This window comes from Apis cerana, linkage group LG8 (genome assembly GCF_029169275.1).
Source record: "Apis cerana isolate GH-2021 linkage group LG8, AcerK_1.0, whole genome shotgun sequence".
Classification (NCBI taxonomy): Eukaryota; Metazoa; Arthropoda; class Insecta; order Hymenoptera; family Apidae; genus Apis; species Apis cerana.
In genome coordinates, this window is record NC_083859.1 from 4,996,191 (window position 1) to 5,014,793 (window position 18,603).

The 18,603-nt window shown below is 37.2% G+C and overlaps 1 protein-coding gene across 3 annotated transcripts in view; it reads left to right on the forward strand.

The window, feature by feature from the left end:
- Window positions 1-18,603, forward strand: part of LOC107995313 (protein slit) — a 480,699-nt gene that overhangs the window by 443,095 nt on the left and 19,001 nt on the right. For all 3 annotated transcript variants that reach the window (XM_028665494.2, XM_028665495.2, XM_062078203.1), the window contains 6 exons: window positions 7,230-7,301; window positions 7,942-8,085; window positions 17,028-17,099; window positions 17,356-17,427; window positions 17,516-17,729; window positions 18,049-18,212. In XM_028665494.2, coding sequence (XP_028521295.1) covers window positions 7,230-7,301; window positions 7,942-8,085; window positions 17,028-17,099; window positions 17,356-17,427; window positions 17,516-17,729; window positions 18,049-18,212 — 738 coding nt within the window. The remainder of the gene's footprint in view (window positions 1-7,229; window positions 7,302-7,941; window positions 8,086-17,027; window positions 17,100-17,355; window positions 17,428-17,515; window positions 17,730-18,048; window positions 18,213-18,603) is intronic.

The following is an 18,603-nucleotide window of genomic DNA, read 5'->3' on the forward strand; positions in this document are numbered from 1 at the left end:
AATCGACTTCGAAGCCAGCCCTTTTCCTCCACCTCGAACGCGCCCTTCGCGTTGCGATGCCGAGCAACCACCCTCCCGACGCCTAAACTCAATCAAGAGATTCCATTTGCATTTCGCCGCGCGTACGGTGTTTCGCAAATGGAAGCAAGAAGAAGATCGAACCACGGCAACGAGAGAAAAGTTTCCTTCTTCTTCGTGTCGAAGAAGGCTCGCCCTTCTTATCTGGCTTATATTTGTTCAACAGCGTTTGAGATGTATCGGCCATTTGTGCTGCAACGACTTGACTTATTTCGATGAAATAAGTTTTAAAGTGTAAACAATCTTCCAGATATATCCTGTATCAATTTTGTTACGTGCAGCATATCTTTAGTCAATGAATAATATCCTTTTATTTTACGAATCGAACCGTATATTTGTAATATAACTTACTCCATATTTTTGGATGATAGTATTCCTATTCTTTCCCATATTAATTCTTATCCTATACTTTTGAGATATACGCAGTATTATTAAAACCCTAAATGTGGAAAAAATTACTTATACATAGCCCGTGTTCTCACGAACATTCAAATTATTCGTCTTCAAAGCGAGACGCGATCGAAATTCGATGACATCCAGTATGGAAGCGCGGGAAAAAGTGGCGCATCCGGTGCGTTCCGCTCATCGCCAGCCGAGAGGAGTCTCAGGAGTAGCGGTTGTCTGCAAACTTTGATTACATCTGCCAACGGTGGTCCGTTTCTAAACCGTGACGACGCAAATATATATATATATATATAGATGCGTGCCGACACCTTATTCCTGGACGACGCCGCCGTCGAGTCGTTCAACCCCAACCTCTACTATCCCTCGCCCCCTCCTCCTTCTGGACTTCCTTCCAACGGAGACTGTCCCGGCAGATTTACCAGCCACCGGTGTTCCGCCCGGTGGAAACCCCATGGAAACGTATTTAAGCGGATGTCCCGACGACGCGAAAAGTAATTTCGTTAGCCAGGAGGGGCACGTGAGCCGCCTGTCAAAAGTGCGCCTCGTGAACGATGAAAATGTGCCTCCGGGACACGATTGGATTTCCGGCGGATGTCATTGTACCCGGCGAATTGAATCAACTACCCAGGTGAAGGTGCAGTGGCCCACCGAATCGCGACCGATAACCGATCCCTCTCTTCGATAGAGAAGAGAATAATTTGCTCCCGTTATTTCGTTCCTCTATCTTTTATTTTTCTCTTCCTTTTTATTATATCTTCGTCATCCATCCATATCCGCGATGTTGCCGAAGAGTAAATGTTTTTTTTTGATTTTGAAATTGAGAGATTTTGGTGAGTATTTCTTCTTTAATCGATTTTCAACGGGGTCAAATGCTCGTCAGATATCACGAATTCTCCCGCGTATTTTAACGAACACCGCTAATAAACCGTTGCGTGCTCTGGCGATTCCTCCATTCTTTCTTTTTTTTCTTCTTTCTCCTCGAGAATCCCATTCAACCCCGATTCCCTTGTATATATATATATATATATAAAACAGGCGAGTCGATAAAGCAAGAGTGAACAAGCAAGAGTTCGCAAGTGGCAGTTCCTCGAGCTTCAATTAGCGTCTCACCTTAACTTCTTCGTTAACTTCGACCGGCGAGCAATCGAGCCGCTCGACCCGGAAATTAATTATACCGCGATAAAGCGGCGGGAGGTCCCCCTCTATATCGAGAGAGAATCGCTGGAAGCCATTCCAGGGCCGGCCTCTCTCCCGATCCGATTTAATAACCGAAGGAATCTCGGCCGCGATAACGCGGCCGATCGCCATTATCGCCCTCGGCCAAGATGGCCGCGTTGCTTTTAATTGAACGAGACGGACGGGGACCACCGATGGACCATCGGTGCTCGCGTTCCAGGAAGCACAAATCTGTCGAGAGAGGGACGGAACGAGTGTCTCTCCGATGGCGGTGCTAGAGAGTGGGAACATAATGTGGAATATAATATTGCAGCGTTTCTCAACTTGGCCTGAATCGACATAACAAGTTTTTTAGATGATTAATTACGATGATCGTATGTTTTAAAATGGAATTTTTTAGATCTACTAATGATCGATGGATCGAAAATGAGACGTGTACAAATTTGGAAAATTGAAAAGATTTGCTGAAAATCAAAGAATATTGGTTTTATTCTAAATTAATAATTAACTCGTAGTTGTGATAAAATATATCATTTTAAAGGTATCGACGGATTTCGTGGTTGTTCATTGCGAGATTGTATTCAAGATTTTCAGTTTTAAATCGTCGTTAAAAAAGTAAGAGAGGAGAATAAATTTAATTTTGAATTATTTTTGTATATTTTTGTATATTTCGATGAAATGGTAGAGGCAATGCATGGATTCTTAGAATATTTTTTAACCAGCGAAGAAATAAGGAAAAGTCGATTGTTATTGCATCCTCTCGTTCATGGAAGTCAAGTATCAAGTCGAAGCAGCGGTATGAGTTCCGAGAAAGTGTTGCAGAGTATCCTTGGCACGTTTGCCGAGATAGGAGAGCACGTTTTCGATAATCGATATGTCGAGATGTTTTAAAACCACGGCAGAACGAAAGAGTTGCGAAATTATTGAAAGATACTCGTTTTTAATTCACGAGAAATCGTTGGACGTTGAAAGATTGAGAGATTAATTGTTAAAAATTTTTTTAACAATCTTTTGGAACTCTTTTATTGTTTCCTTGCAATTAATTGAATGACGCTACGATAAACATTTAGAGTACAAGAATATACAAATATAAAATATTACTTCTTACGATAACTGCTCTTTTTAAATCATTTCTTTGAAATTTCTCGTTAGTAAAACTTCATTTGAAATACTAGGTATAGATGTCAATGAAGTTACGAAGATAGAAGAATATTAAACATCAAAAATGAAAGATATACGGACAGATAGTAATTTCTCAGTTTTACAGACTCTTATAAAACTTGTTTCACCTTTGCGCAAGACGTCGACATGGTGTTATTAAAAACCAGGGAGAAAACTAAAGGGAGCTTTCAATGACATTAAAGAACGCGGAGAAAGAGATGAAAGGGAGGAGGAAGAAAGGGAGGAGGAACAGAATAGGAGCAAGCGAAAAAGACGAATATAGGCTTGCATAAAGTATGCAAAGCTTGAACTCGTCTCTATTACATCTCCCATAACAAAATTAAAAAAGTTTCCACAGTATATTAAAGAGAAATATGCGGAGCACGATGTTATTAGGGATTCAATAAACGGATATAAACAGGGCGTTAATAATATTCACGTGACAACACTTTTGGGGAATCTTTGTTGGCGAAAAGTAAAAACAAAAAGTTGGTACGTAAAAAATAATAGTTCGAGAGACTTGTTTCTCAAATTATAAGCAATTTAAATTCACGTTATATTTCTTGTAATTGCGCGTTGAAAAAATTATACGCTCTATTTAACAAAGATTTTATTTAAATTTTAAGAAAGTTTTAAGAAACGCTCGTTAAGCATTCCCTTTTATTTCCAAGTTAAAGTAAGTTGCTTTTGGTATTCAATTAACAGCCGTTTAAGAAGGAGGGAGGAGAGTTTAATAAGTGGGTAAAACTTCAAAATCATTAGGTATTCTCTCAGAATAAACTTCAAGCGAAGAATTATTGCGAAAATATCGTATGAAATCCGAATCCTTCTTTAATAATATTAAAATAGTTCCAAAATCTTTTGTTCCAAAAACTGTCAATATTATAAAATTTAAATTTGATAATTCTATAAAATGAAGTGATTTTGAGTAATTCTGTTCCCTACCTGTCGCAATAAAAATCTATACTTTTATAAAAATATATTTCGTTAATATCATTTCATTAATCTCCATACCATCGAGCATTTAAATTTAAACTCTTCGCCAAATATCTTTCCACCTAGCTTATTTAAAAAAAAAAAAAGAAAAAAAGTACACGTGCATTTCCATCATTCAAAACAAAACGCTATCTATGCAAATTAAAAATTCATCGCAGTCCCATTCGTCTATTAATTCAACCAGCTTCAAGATCGTTCCCAGTTACTTCTAAAATTTATAAACCCATCGAAAAAACAAAATTTTAAACTTTCGTCGAAAACGTTTTCCAGCGACAGTGGAGAGAAAAAAAAAAAAAAAAAAAAAAAGAAAGAAAGAAAGAAAGGGGAAAAAAAGCAAAATTCAGTACACCCGGCGAGGAATTTTGCCCGATGCAAACGATTCCACCCGTTTGGAAATTGAAAAGCGGTGGAAACACGGAAAGTTTGCGTTGCCCTTTTCGGGAGCCGATTTTAAACGACATCGGCCTCTCTTCACGAGCGAAAAGTCACACGTGGCGTAGGCGGACGTTGAAAACAAGTGTTGATCGATGTCACGTACCGATGCCCCCGCTTCGACAGATTTTTTCGCGCTTCTGTTTACCCACCGTCAACACGCTTTTTTCATTTAACGATTATCAAGAGGATTGCCTATCTCTGTGAACCGCTCTCCATCCACGAAATGCTCCGGGGCTGCATTTTAAATAACTCTCTGTTCTCTGCACGATGTCCAATACTTTTTTTTTTATTTCTCTTTTCCTTTTTTTACTTTTTGAAACTCTCTCGCCCGGTCCCTGGTCATTGTCGACGAGATGTCACGATTACGAACAACGATACACGAAACTACCCAATCTACCTATTCGAAAGATAATTTCGTTTGAAATATGATTTCAGTTTCCATTTGCTTTATATTCGTTAATTTATCGAGTTATTGCTTCCCTTGATTTATTCACTTTTTTATTTCATACGTAATCTTCAATACGATGACTTTTCTTCTCTTTAATTATGCATTATATATTTGATCGTTCTTTCATTTATATATATATATATATATATTTCTTAATTTAGTTTTTATAACGAATAATCTAATCATCAATCTGTAAAAGCTTGTTTTTCTTGTAACCCAAATACCCAATAGCTTACAAGTTTATCGATTCCATCCGAATCGTGATTGAACAAACATGTGGAACGATCTCAGTAATAAATCGGATGTACGAGCGATGCAAATCCAAAAATACAACCCGATTTGTCCAGATTTATCATCGATCGCAAACAATCCTGAAGCCTTCTGGTTTCAAAACAATCGATAAATTATCACCTTCTCTCTATATATGTATATATATAAAGAGAGAGAGAGAGAGAGAGAAATAACATTTTCACCCAGGAATATCCCGACTAACTATTGAAATCTCGGCTCAAAGTGGAACAACAACGTATTGTAATCCACGCATTTTACGCATGCATTCTCTCCTCACTCTCGTTCATTGTCCATTCATCCATTCACTCATTCGTTATTATTCTTCTTAATTATTCCACGACGAATTACGTGAAAATTATTTATCAATGCAACGCGAATAAAAAACTAACGATGGATAAATTAAAAATACAAATTATTATTGAAGAAACAAAGAAGGGGGGGAAAAAAAATTCATAAATCATCTCCGATGAAAAATGCTTAATAGAAATATGATCGATACGATAATGTACAAAGAATCGAGCGAATTTTAATTAAATTCCGTGGTGAAATTTTAAAGATAAGGAGAAAGAAAATTCCGAAGAGGGGGAAAAAAGATTCGTTCCATCACGCGAGTTATCCTTCGAATGATTGATATCGAGTCGGAAATATATCAAACGACTCGCCTCCTTTCCTTCCTCGTTCACAGCCTCGCCAATTATTCCCGGTAGTAGCGTGACGACAACGACAACGACGACGACAACGACAACGACGACGACGACGACAATATCCAACCTGGTGAGAATAGGTCTTAAAAAAGAAAAGAAAAGAAAAGAAAAAACAAGGAAGGAGGAAAAGCAACCGGTTGGACCCGGCAAGGAAAAAAATAAAAAAAAAGAGAAGGTTGGCCGCCACGGTGAAATTAAAATCTCACGCAAGGCTTAAAAGAGCCGCTGGAAAAACGGCTCTCCTCCTTCGGTCTCGTTTCGTCGTTGAACCGGCGTGTCTGGGACGCGAAACGAGGAAATAATTTGCGTTTCCACCGTGCGCCGTCGTTGTCGTCGACGTTTTCGACGGGAAGACTGGAGGAGAAGAATCGGTGAGAAAGGAAGGGGGGAGGGCGAGAGAGAGAGAAAGAGAATAAAGGAGGAGCAAGAAGAAATAGGAAAAGGCAACGATGGAGACTGTACGAAGAGAGAATTCCTGTCGAGTAGGCCTCACTCGTTATTCGTTCCTGCGTTCTGCCGGTTTTTTGTCAAGTAAAAAAGTTCCACCGGGAAAAGGAACCAATTTAATAAGGCCTTAATAACTTGCCGGGATCGGGGAGGCAGACGGCTGTGTTTGACGGCTCCCGTCCTTAGAAAAGCGAATTCACGCTTCCCAGTTACCATTTCGTTGGAATAATGATATTTCGTCTCGGCTAGATATCCCGCGAGCTTTCGATCGTATATCTTTTCGTTCAAGCATCAGATTCTGTCGATTAGAGTATCGAGGAAAGAAGAAGAAAAAAAAAAGTTACTACGGAACAATTTATGAAAATTCAATAAACAAAACAGAGATATCAAAGAATTATATATTCCATATTACATCTTGACTCGTTCTATTCCGTTGAATCAATCTGGATCGAGGAAGAATCGAACAAAAATCTGGATTCATGGTCGGACGATCTCGTTTACCAGCAGATCCAAATGGAGGGTCGCTTTGATCCGGCGCGTAAACGCGACACGACGTTTCAAAAAAGCGTTGTAAAGGGGAGGAGGAGGAAGGGAGAGAGGAATGGGGGGATTCCGCGATAAAATTTCTACGTAAGTTGCTCTTTGTACCGGCGTCCCCTCTCCCCTCCCTTCCATACGCAAATATTTGCCCAACGACGGAAAACAGAAATACTTATTCGCGGCAAATAAATACGACGAGCGAACAGAGAAATGGTGGAGTGGGTCGGTTACCCCGGCACAAAGTACGGGGCGAAAGTTGAAATGGAATTAGTTAAGCGCCACTGTCAACGGTCTGTCCTCCTCCCTTGTACTCTTCCAAACGGAAAGAAAGAAGGAAAGAAAGAAAGAGAAAAGTAAGAAGATAAAAAGCGAACAACAAACGACGGTGTATGTATATACACCGTTAGACGGAGACAGGGAAATTTTTATGAGATTTTTTTTTTTTTCGTAAAGGAGGAAAATTAAACATTTTTGCCCGGACGAGTTATTGACTCGTTCCACTCGTGCCACCTGCGTTGAGATATTAATTCGTTCGCTCTTTGTTTCAGGGATCTCCAAGGGAACAATATCTCGGTGATATTCAAGACCGACTTCGAGGACATGGCTACGCTTCACGTTCTGTGAGTAACCGTTTGTCAAATAACGAACCGAATTGGACGAAGGATAGCTTTAGTCGCGTGTCGCAAATGGAATTGAATGGCGGTCTGAAACCCGTTCGAAACGGGTTCTTAACGAAAAGTTGGCGAAATTCTAGTAAATTTGTCCGGGAACGAGGCGCGGACGCCATTGTTGAGGACTCGCGGAAAACGAACTTGCGCTCGATGAATTTCTCTCTCTTTCTCTCTGTCTCTCTCTTTTTGTCTCTGTGCGTGTATGCGCGTGTGTATGTGTGTGTGTGTGTGTGTAAAATTCACCTCTCTTGCATGAAGATCGTACTCTTTCGTGGACTGTTTTCAGCTTCGTGACTTCGCTTCCGTAAAGTTTCTTCTTCTCCCGCGTTTCGAGAAACGAGAAATGAGATTTCGCGCGAGGGGGGAACAAAAGTAATTAAGGTGAACTGGGTCGAAGTGGGTTTTGTTCGCGGTTCGCGTTTCGGATAGAGAATGGAAGAATTACTTAATAGTGTAAACTATATATCGGTATACACGATTTGATCGATTTGAAAGATAGATTTTTTTAATGGTTCAAGTAGATAGAAAGTAAAATGTGTATCTTTTGTATCTTTTATCTTCAAGTGTGCGTTTTGTGTGTATTTTCCAGTTGGCTATCGAATAATCAAATTCACACCATTGAAAGAGGTGCCTTCCAGGATCTAGTTGGTGTCGAGAAGCTGCGCCTTAACAATAATCAAATACGTCACCTACCCGATCTTCTCTTTAGCAACATGATGAATTTAAAGCGTCTGTGAGTATCGAAAAAAAGTATTTTGCATGGAATATTATTATAGATTGAGAAACGAAATGGATAAAATAATTATAATTACGTCGAAATATTTGTCGAAAGTATAACATATGGCGTTTATTCGTGGAAATATTGTAATTTATAAAGTGAGGTAATGTCCGAAGGAATAAGAAAAACTTTAATCCTTAAAATTTTTCCCAATATAAGTGTCGAAGAACTGATTTGCAGCGCAGCGAGATTAAATTACAAACTTTCGACCAAGAATTAAAAAAAAGAATTTTTTCCTTTCCTATCTCGCGTTGAAAAGTTTTAACAAAAAAAAGTAAAAGCGAATGTTATTCTTCTCGATGTAATAAGTTTTTGAAAACGATTTTTAATTCAAACGTTTGATCCGAACGAATTTAAAATCTGATGTGTAAATCTTTTTGAATCGAATTTTCGTTTGAAAGTCGTCGAACAATTTTTCTTCCACTATGCGATAGATCTCGCTAAATAAAATTCACGAAATCCATCCCCACATTTATTTCATTTACCTCTCCTCCCCAATAACTTTCAACGAACTGTCGATCAGAATTCAATCGCAAAAAAAAAAAAGAAAATCGTCAAAAATAAATATTTCAGAAGTTTCACCCGAGAAAGAATAAAATAAAATTTTCCATTTGAACTATCCACCCAGATAAAACCCGGTTTTTAATTATAAAATCTCGAGAATAAAAGTATTGCTCAATGATACATAAACTGGAACGAACAATGGATCCTTTAATGAGAAGAGAGCAAATAAACTTCGTTTGAAAAAAAAAAAAAAGAAAGAAAAGACTCGGATAAAAAAGAGTTTCTCCACCATCTTTCTACCCATTCGATCGTGCCTTCGTCCCTTGAACAGAGGAAAGTCAGATATTTTTGATATCAATACGACAAAATCGTATCACGACTCATATTTTACGATTCGTTGACAGATATGTTCCACGGTGACGAATTTATTTAACAAATTTGATCAAAAGATATGCAGAAATGGGAAAATGTATCCGCGCACGATTTATTCCACGTCATTGCCGCGAACAACACCGGAGGTTATCGCATAAACTTTTCAGATGATGGCCTACATTCCACATTTCTCCACATACACAGTGTTCGAGAATAGGTGAGACAAGTAGAGGATAATTCTATACGTGTAAGAATGAAAAGGGAGAATAATATTTTTTTTCATCGAAGTGTTTTTTTTCAAGAAAAAGTGAGTTTAAAAATTTATCAAATATATATATATATATATTCAATTTTCGATTGGATACAATAGTTGATCGACAAAATATAGAAATAAATATAATTTAAAATTACAATTGAAGATTCGTTCAATGTTATTTTTTAACTATATAAATATAAAACACATATTTTTCTTATTTTTTAATATATAATATTAAATTTTGATATGAAATATTTAATTAGTATGCAATATCGTAATAAGGATCAAACAACAAAATTTCATTTTAATTCATTCATATTCATTTGAAGATTAATTAAATTTTCTTATAGCTCAGTTCTTAAACTCGGTTTACTTAAACATTTTAAACAAAAAAACTTCGATTCCATTGCTTTTACCTATTTGCACCAGCCATTATTGAACACCCTATATACGTACATATACAGGCGGAAGTATTGTGCGAATTCGGTTTGTGAAACCCTGCACGCAAGCTTTCTCTCCCTCTCAACAATCCCCATATTGAACACGCATGACTTTTCCGTTCTGGATTTAAATCTATTTTTTCCCCACCCTTTGTTTTAATCCTTTTTTTTTAAGGGCGATCGTTCCGTTTCCGCTTCCTCTACTTTAAAAAACAGCAAAAGGGGGGAAAGGGGATGGAAGAGGAAAAAGCGAACGGAAGTTACATCCATCGAGCACTGGCAGCGCCCCATTTTTGGGGGAAACGACTTCTCGAATTCTTTTTTACATTCCCAGAAACGATGTTACGAATGGTGTCTCTATTGTACGCGGAAAATGGAGCAGATTTTTCCTCCAGAAGTAGTTAATACCGGTTATGTTTCGCAGTTGAGTTGATGGAATTTTCTTTTTTTAAAAATACTTTAAAATATTTTAAAATTCATTTTTTTGTGAATAATGTGTATCGTACGTATAAATTCGTAAATTGTGTTCGATTAAAACCGTGCTTTGAGAATTAAAAAATGAGTTGAAAATTATCGATATATGTTAGAATTTTTGTCCGTCGTTTTAGTTAATTAAGCGTAATTAATCAATCATATGGAATATTTCTAAGACATGACATAAATTATATCGTTTCGAAACGATATAAAGGATTGATATACGAAAATATCAGATGAATCCTATTCGTAAACCGGTCTGTAGCTGCGAATATTTTAATGTTAATGCAATGCCATTAAGCTTTTGCTTTTCGTTCTTTTTGGATGCCTCTTACCGATACATATTCATTTCATTCATTCAATCAGTATCTTCATTAATACGCATATATTTGTATCATTTAAAATATATTCATGAGAAGATGATAATACGATCTCTTGAAGCTACAGGGTGTTTCAACAATCGCGATTTCTCTTCACAGAAATTGACACCTGAAGAGTATATTCGAAACGAAACAATGAATATATTACAATTACAAACAATAGTACAAAAAGTAAAGGTCTGCCACTTAAAACACGACAAAATTGATCAAAATAATTTACTAATCCCTTCAGTCCTTATCTATAATCAACATCCACAACTCGTTCCAAAGATTCATGCATCACAAACACGATTCCCGATCAAAGGAGCAGTCAGCCGCTGCTAGCTAGCTAAGAAGATCGAGCACCGGGCTAAAGGAATGCGATCCAAAGATTAACGCGAAGGTCCACTTTCCCCCCTGCATACCTCCCGATCCTGAATCTTAATCACCTCGTCCCAAGTCCAGCACCTGGTCTAAGAAGAAAAACAAAAAAGAAAAAAAAAGAAAAAGTCATCGAACCGAATTATCACGATCGAAACGTGGACATGGCTTCCGTGTCGATGAAGTTGCGGCTACCGTGTCGATCTCGTCGAAAAAACCCCTAAAGATCGTCTCGCCGTAATCTTCTTCTTCTTCTTCTTCTTCTTTTCTCGTCCTGTGGCGGAGGAGGAACGAGAGGAGAGGAAGAAAACAAGAGGAACAAAGGAAGAGGAAGGGAGGGGAAGGGGGAAGGGTGGAGAATGGGCCATCTATCATAGCGCGAAGTGGGCAGACGAGAAGTCAGAAAGTTACACGAGGCCTTCCACTCGTGCCCTCGGACACGTAACCTACAGCCTCTGATGATAAGGCCGGGATCAGGCAGCTTACAAAAGAACGTATTATGTTGCGAGCGCTACGGAGAAGATTCTCACGGGCATCCGGACGCTTGATAATCCTTCATCCGCGCCGTGGATAAGTCGATGCCCCCGCATCAAGGAAACCGGAGAAGGTTAATACGTTGATTGGGGGGTGTTGCTTGGGAAGAGGGGGGAGATGTACGACGTTTTAGGATGTTGTGCTGTGGCTTATCAAGGTTACTATTTGCGTTGGACGAGTTGGACAAATTGGATCGTTTCGTTTGGGGATACGTTTAATTTCCACGTTGCGAAATGTTAGTATAATTTATTATATTTTGTAATTGGGGGGAAAAAAAGGATTGGTTCATTTTCGATAAATTGAATAATTGTCATACGGTTAAACATGTTTTGTTTGTGGAAAATTTTAAATTTTTGATACAACGGTAATCAAATTTTCCACGCTTTTAATACGTTGCAATTAAAAAGGTATTGGCATTGTAATCAAATAACAGAAATGTAATTTTATTTATTGAAATTGTCCATTTTGTACGCGCGTTATGACATGTATTTTATTACCTTTAAAATGTTGTTTTACATTTATATTAAATACAGAACATTTTGAAATGTAATTATTCTCCTTTATGATATAAATATTTAAGAGAATTAATCTATGAATCTGAAAGATCCTTTTTCACTTGAAAGTCTGACGTTGATGGCATAAATAATCTCGTCCAGAAACGGGACTTTGAAAAAAGAGAAAGTGGAACAACGTTCGAGTAATTATTCCAATGTGGAAATTAACGTAGGTAAAATGTGGAAATGTTCCGGTAACAGTGAAAATGTTTGCTTCAAAGGAAAATATTTAACCAGAGGGGATACGTTATACAGTGACGGTGATAATGATATGCAGATTAGTCGTCTTGTGTATAAGCTTATTAAGCCTATCGAATTTGAAAGACAGGAATTAATTTTTCCTTCCTTGAAAATAAAAATAACAAGATATATTTCACGGAATATCGATGTTTCCTTGAAATTTGATCATGATTCGCTAAAATATGATTCATTAAAATTCGAGCATAACATCGAACATTTGATGTAACGTATGATAACGTTCACTAAACGTGCTAATATTCACTTTAATATCTTCATCAACATTCACGTAGCCGGTTACATTATTAACACTGGCAATTTCATCCAACACGAAACTACTGTAATTAATTCATTTTATACGTACATTCTTCGCGACGCGAAATTATAAATACGCGAGCATGAATCGATAATTGGAATATGTTTATAAAATTTTTATTAATGATTTTTATTTTCTTTTTTAACTAAAATAACAATTTGATCAATATATCTACAATAAAAATACTTCAATAACATAATATATTTTATATGCAAATTAATTATGGAATATTCAAAAAAAAAAAGGGAAAAATAACACGACTCACTAAACAAATTTCGTTCCTCTCTAAAAATATTTTCCGCTATTATCGAACAATTACCGTCAACAAAAACAAAAATAAAAATGTATTTTCAAATCAATATTTAAAATTTCGTCGCGAGTAACCACATGAAATCAAATACGAAATCTAACAATGTAGTCATAATTCACTCGGCAAAGATTTTCTAATCTGATCTGAAAAACTGATTAATCGCACCCCATCGCCCCAAGAGGTTTCCTTACAAGCTTCACCAATTACTTTGCCAATTAGAAATATTAATCAACTCTACACGGGAGATTCCTCCGATTGCACGCGCGACCGATACAACCACCGTGGTGCGTTTTCTAAGCACCACGGACGTGTAACGAAACGAGCGAACGAGCGAAACGTGTGATTAACTCATCGCGCGCGGCAAACGTGGAAAGCCATTCGAGGTGGTAAGAGGATGAAGCTCGACCCGTAATAAATGGTTTGACACAATGGAAAGGGGCGCGGACACTCGGTTGATTAGTATCGCTAGCATCGTGCAAGGGTATTGCGCACGGTTGAAACGCGATATACCCGACACGAGTATAAGCTAAGTACAAGCTTGTATTTACGAGGCAATAACATTTGTTCGCTGTACACTTAAGCCGATAATAACCGGGACAAACGTTGCCCCACGAAGCTTTGACAACGCGGTGTTGCGGTGATTTAAGCAATGGAAAACGATTTCGGTTCGAACGTCTCGCGATTCTTAGCCGTGAAAATTTACGGCTGGACGTGTACTCTCAAGCGATGGGCCTCGATCCTCCTCGCGTTATGGCTCGCTATCGATTTCGAAGAGAGATCTGATTTAATTGCACTTCTTAATTGGTTTTGATAGATTTAAAAAGATTTTTTAATATAGTATATTTTTCTTTTTAATTTTATGGAACGGTCACGTATATTTGGAAGCATTGGAATAGACAAAACTGGTTTTAAAAAGGAAAGAAATTGATTGGACGATAATTCTGAACGTGTTAAAAACAATAATGCATCGAGTAAGAAACGAAACTGGGGCAACTAAGAAGGAAAATTGAATATAATTTTCAGAAATTTTGCATGATACGTAACATCGTTTATCATAGTTAACTCCCAGTTATTACCTACATGCAAATACACCATAATTTATCATTAACTATGAATACATCTAAATCTCTTGATTATTTTCCGCAAAATTCTCTCGTGAACGTTGAATAATTCACCCCCTCATAATTTATAACGGTAACAATTCCCTCAAAAATAAATCATTCCTCGATTCTCAATCTATTATATATACACACACGCCTCATGTATAATTATATCCATGAATATCCCGCAAATTCCTTGTTAATTTCCAAGATAAATACCGGGATAAAATTGGAGATAATAAACTTTAAATAAACTGGAAATACTATTTTCCCCGGGCGAGAGTCGAACAATGATGCCCTTATGATCCCCTGAGCGGCCGCCAATCAGTTCTCGTTTCATCCGACTCTTATCGCGGTGGCACAAAGCACGGAAGCATTCGGAATTGTACAGAGAGAGGCTTGAGAGAGGCGAGAGAGGTCCGCGAGGCCCTTTTGTCAGTAGCGGCGAAGGAAACGGCCACGTCGAAATTCGGTAATTGCTTTCTGGATTGGCCCGGCCGCTCTGGGAGTTTAATCTCGGTCGGTTCCTTGGCCACGTGTCTGAAATTATTGAAATTCTACTAGCGGCAATCTACTACGGGCAGAAACGCGGAAAAAGTGTTAAAAGTCGAAGCGCGCCGGTGCCAGTTTGTTGCACAAGGAAAAATAAGAAGAGAGGTAAATTTAATTATATCGGCCGAACGGACATATAGAAGGGCAGCACGGTGGTCGCTACCAAATTGCTTGTTCAAATTAGGAAACTTATCATGATCAAGCCGAAACACCGATTCCAAATGAAACTGGCAGCGCTAAAAGCCGAGACTTTCCTCCTTTTGCTCCCGGCACGTCTGTCTGCTCGAAATTCGGTAATTGCTTTCAGGATTGGCTCTGGTAAGGCGGGAGTCTAAATCTGCCAGTTCTTGCCGTATGTTTCGAGTCCAGAATATCGTGCCTCGCTTTCTTTTTCTCTTAGCCCCGTTTCTCCATTCTCTTTCTAATCCCTAGGATATTTTCGTACCGCTTATTTCTTAACATTAGTTTCAACCGTTAAACATTCCGAATTGTTAGTTTTAGATATTGAAAATAAAACTTAAAGTATAATGTTGTTTAATCAAACTTTTTTGAGTAAGTGAAATAATCGAAACTTATAGATAAAAATAGGAAAGAAATTTGAAAATCAATCAATCACGTAGAGTCATCAAAGATTTTTATTTGGTGTAGCAAAATTAAATTTTACACAAGGAAATTTAAAGGTTTAAAAAATTCTTTTCGTCTTCAACTTGGGGAAAAATATCCCATTCCTCATTTTCGAACGTCTTCGCCTCGTCCACGACGATTCGTCTTGCTCTCTCTTTCTCCATGGTCCCTCTAAGCGGACATAATTACAGGTTACGAAGCCAATGGATGGTCAACGAAACGAAGCAAGACCTCTAACCTATCATCGCGAACGTCTGGTTCAACTCGTGCATCGGAGGGGAAAAGGCTCGAAGAACAGGAGGATCTTGCAACGCGAGACGTAACGCAATCTATTTAAATGAACCTCCGGTTTAGCCAGGGATCCATTATCGTGATTGACTCTACCGTTAAGCGCGAGTTCCACTCGAAAAACGTTGCGTTGCCATGCATTATTCATGGTGGCCGCGTACCGAGGAAATTATGACGATAAATATGATGAAGCGCATTTTCTGTTAAGAAAACAGTTTCCGGTTAATTTCACGGGACCTGTCCCGCGGTCAATATCAGGAATGTGGTACAGCTTCGCGTATCGGTATTAAATACACGTTAATGATAGCGTTGATAATTGTATAATTAAATTTAATATCCTCGATTATATTAACGTGTATGTTCGAAGATATTTATTATTGCGTTACTTTGATATTAGCGATCCCAATAACAATTTTCTCCTATGCGAATTCTTCGATTTTCGCCTTTTTTTTCTCTCTTTTTGCTTAGATACTTGGATCGATATTTTTTTTTTCTAAGATTATAGAGTAGATAATTAAATTACGGAGATTATAGACGATTAATTCCAATGTTACGGTTAAATGATATAATTGGCTCTCTAAATGATATTTGTCGGGTTATTTTTATCAAATTTTGAATTATAAATTAATTACAAAGTGGAAGAAATATTTTCAAAATATTTTTATGTACGTTTAAATGCTCGATTCTTATCGATATGGATAAACCATATACCGTCGATTAATTAATTCATTTCTGTCGAATGCTAGTCTCGATTCTCTTCCTCGAACCTATTGATAATTAATTATTAATTTAATATTAATAACGTCCATATTTCGTACGAACGACATCTCGACGCTGTTTGAAAGACATTCCCATTTCGTGGAAACGGACGTGTCACGTGAGACCGTGGAAATGGTCACTCGTTACTCGTGTAACGACCCCGTGAAACCTTAAAGAAGCCTATAGCCACCCACGTGACTTGTACACGTGCACACGGTCACACGTGAGTTACGAACTGTCTGCAAAGAATTTTCTTCACGGAGAAGGGAGATCGAGAAGGGTCGTAATAGTTGACACTCGACCAAGTTTTTTTAAATAATAGATTATGAGCGGAACGAACTTGAGACCGACACAGGCCGCAAACTGGAGCACACACCGGTGTTGTTGCTCGCCATTGGAAACATAAGACAACTTTCGCTCGAAGACATAAAAGTTATGAAAAGGTCGACGAACCGAACTATTACTAGTTCAACTTTCTTACTTCTTGCGATCGATCGTGAACGTCTTCTCGAACGTTACCCTTTAACTTAATCGACGTGAACGCTTCTATTCGATTATTCTCGAGAAGTTGAAGAAATTAATGGAGAATCTTATCGTGAATTAATTTTCAGTACAAATTTTATGATATTTGTTAAGAATAAATTATTGTGAGTATAAAATATAACGATCTTGATTAAATCTTGAATAATTTATTTGATTGGAAATTATATTATTCGATTTAATTTAGCAATACTTTCTTCTAATGAACGCCATAGTAAAAATATCTTGTTTTTAAAAGAAATAATTCGGCAATCGTCTATTCAATGACAATTTTTACAATGAAACATCTTATTTCAGAGACCTTAGCCACAATCAAATCGCCACGATTGGACCAAAGACACTCAGAGGAATTTCATCTTTAAAATATTTGTAAGTGGAATCTGAATTAATTTTTTAGTAAATCATTGAAATATTGGATATTCTGTAAATAAACACGAATACCACCTAATAATGGAAATAACGATGAAGATGCATGCTCTATGAAGTAGAATCAGTCAAGTTAGTCAGACATGATCAATAGTGTTAATAGATTCAGAATTTCACGCGTTGAATACTAGAAATATTTCGAGTATTTTCTATTTTAATTTATTTATCATATCGTATGTTAACCAATATTGTTATTCAGATTACTCGACAACAATGTGTTAACCTGCATCGATGAAGCATCAATACGAGAATTGAAGGATTTGGAAATACTGTAAGTGGATAATTATGATCGTAATTATATCGACAATCGACAATTAAACGGGAATAAACTTTGATATATCGTTGTTCCTCTGTTGCAGAATGTTGAACAATAATAAATTAACAACATTAGGGAAGGAAATGTTGAATGGCTTTTCGCATTTGCGGACGCTGAAACTGGTGGACAACCCATTATCCTGCGATTGCCACTTGGCCTGGCTCTCTCGGCATTTAAAAAGTTATCCGAGACTTGGCCAACACACAAAATGTGCCTCTCCAATTCATTTGAAGGATCGAAATATCGCCGATGTACAGGTTCGATTGAATAATTTTATTATTGTATTTTATCGAACGTATTTAATCTAATGTACAAAAGGAACGATATTTTATTCACCGTTCTATTCACCGCGGAATTTAATTAAATCATAATATATAAATTATTATTTTTCAATCCCCCAATGCATAATTTTTCTCAAAATTCTTTTCCCTAATATATTTTTTAATGCCAGAATAAAATATATCCGATAATATTACGGGTTAAATATAAACATTCGTCATGCTCGATTCCAGATTATTTATTTTTTACGAATTTTTACAAGTAATTCGATTCGGTGGAAAATCTTTTGCGAAACAGGAGCACGAGTTCAAATGTTCCGGGCCGGTTGAGCGTACGGGATCGGAGTGCAGCGCAGAACCGCAATGCCCGCATCCTTGCAGATGCGCTGATGGTATCGTCGACTGCAGGGAGAATTCTTTGACGAAAGTACCCACTCATCTCCCGGAGGACACGACCGAATTGTTCGTATAATTTACTTTGTCACCGCGTAGAATTTGCCAAATATCTCTCATTTATGAAACTTTATATCACAACGATATAATTAAATTAGTATGTAAAATCGTATGATAATGATAACAATGGAATTCAAATTTGAGATGAATAATATTTGAATATTTCTGAATCTTGGATCAACGATTTCAACTTACCACCAAACTTTAATCATTGGCATTAATTTCTTTTCCTAATTCGATGTTAATTTAACTCTGAAAAACTGTTTGAACGAAATTTCAAAAGATCGGAATTGGTTAAAATTTTTTTAGTGAAAAAAGAAAAGGAAAAAAGGAAATTGATTGCTCGATGAATGAAATATGATTACGTTTATTCTATACAGTCTCTGTTAAATTAATTTCG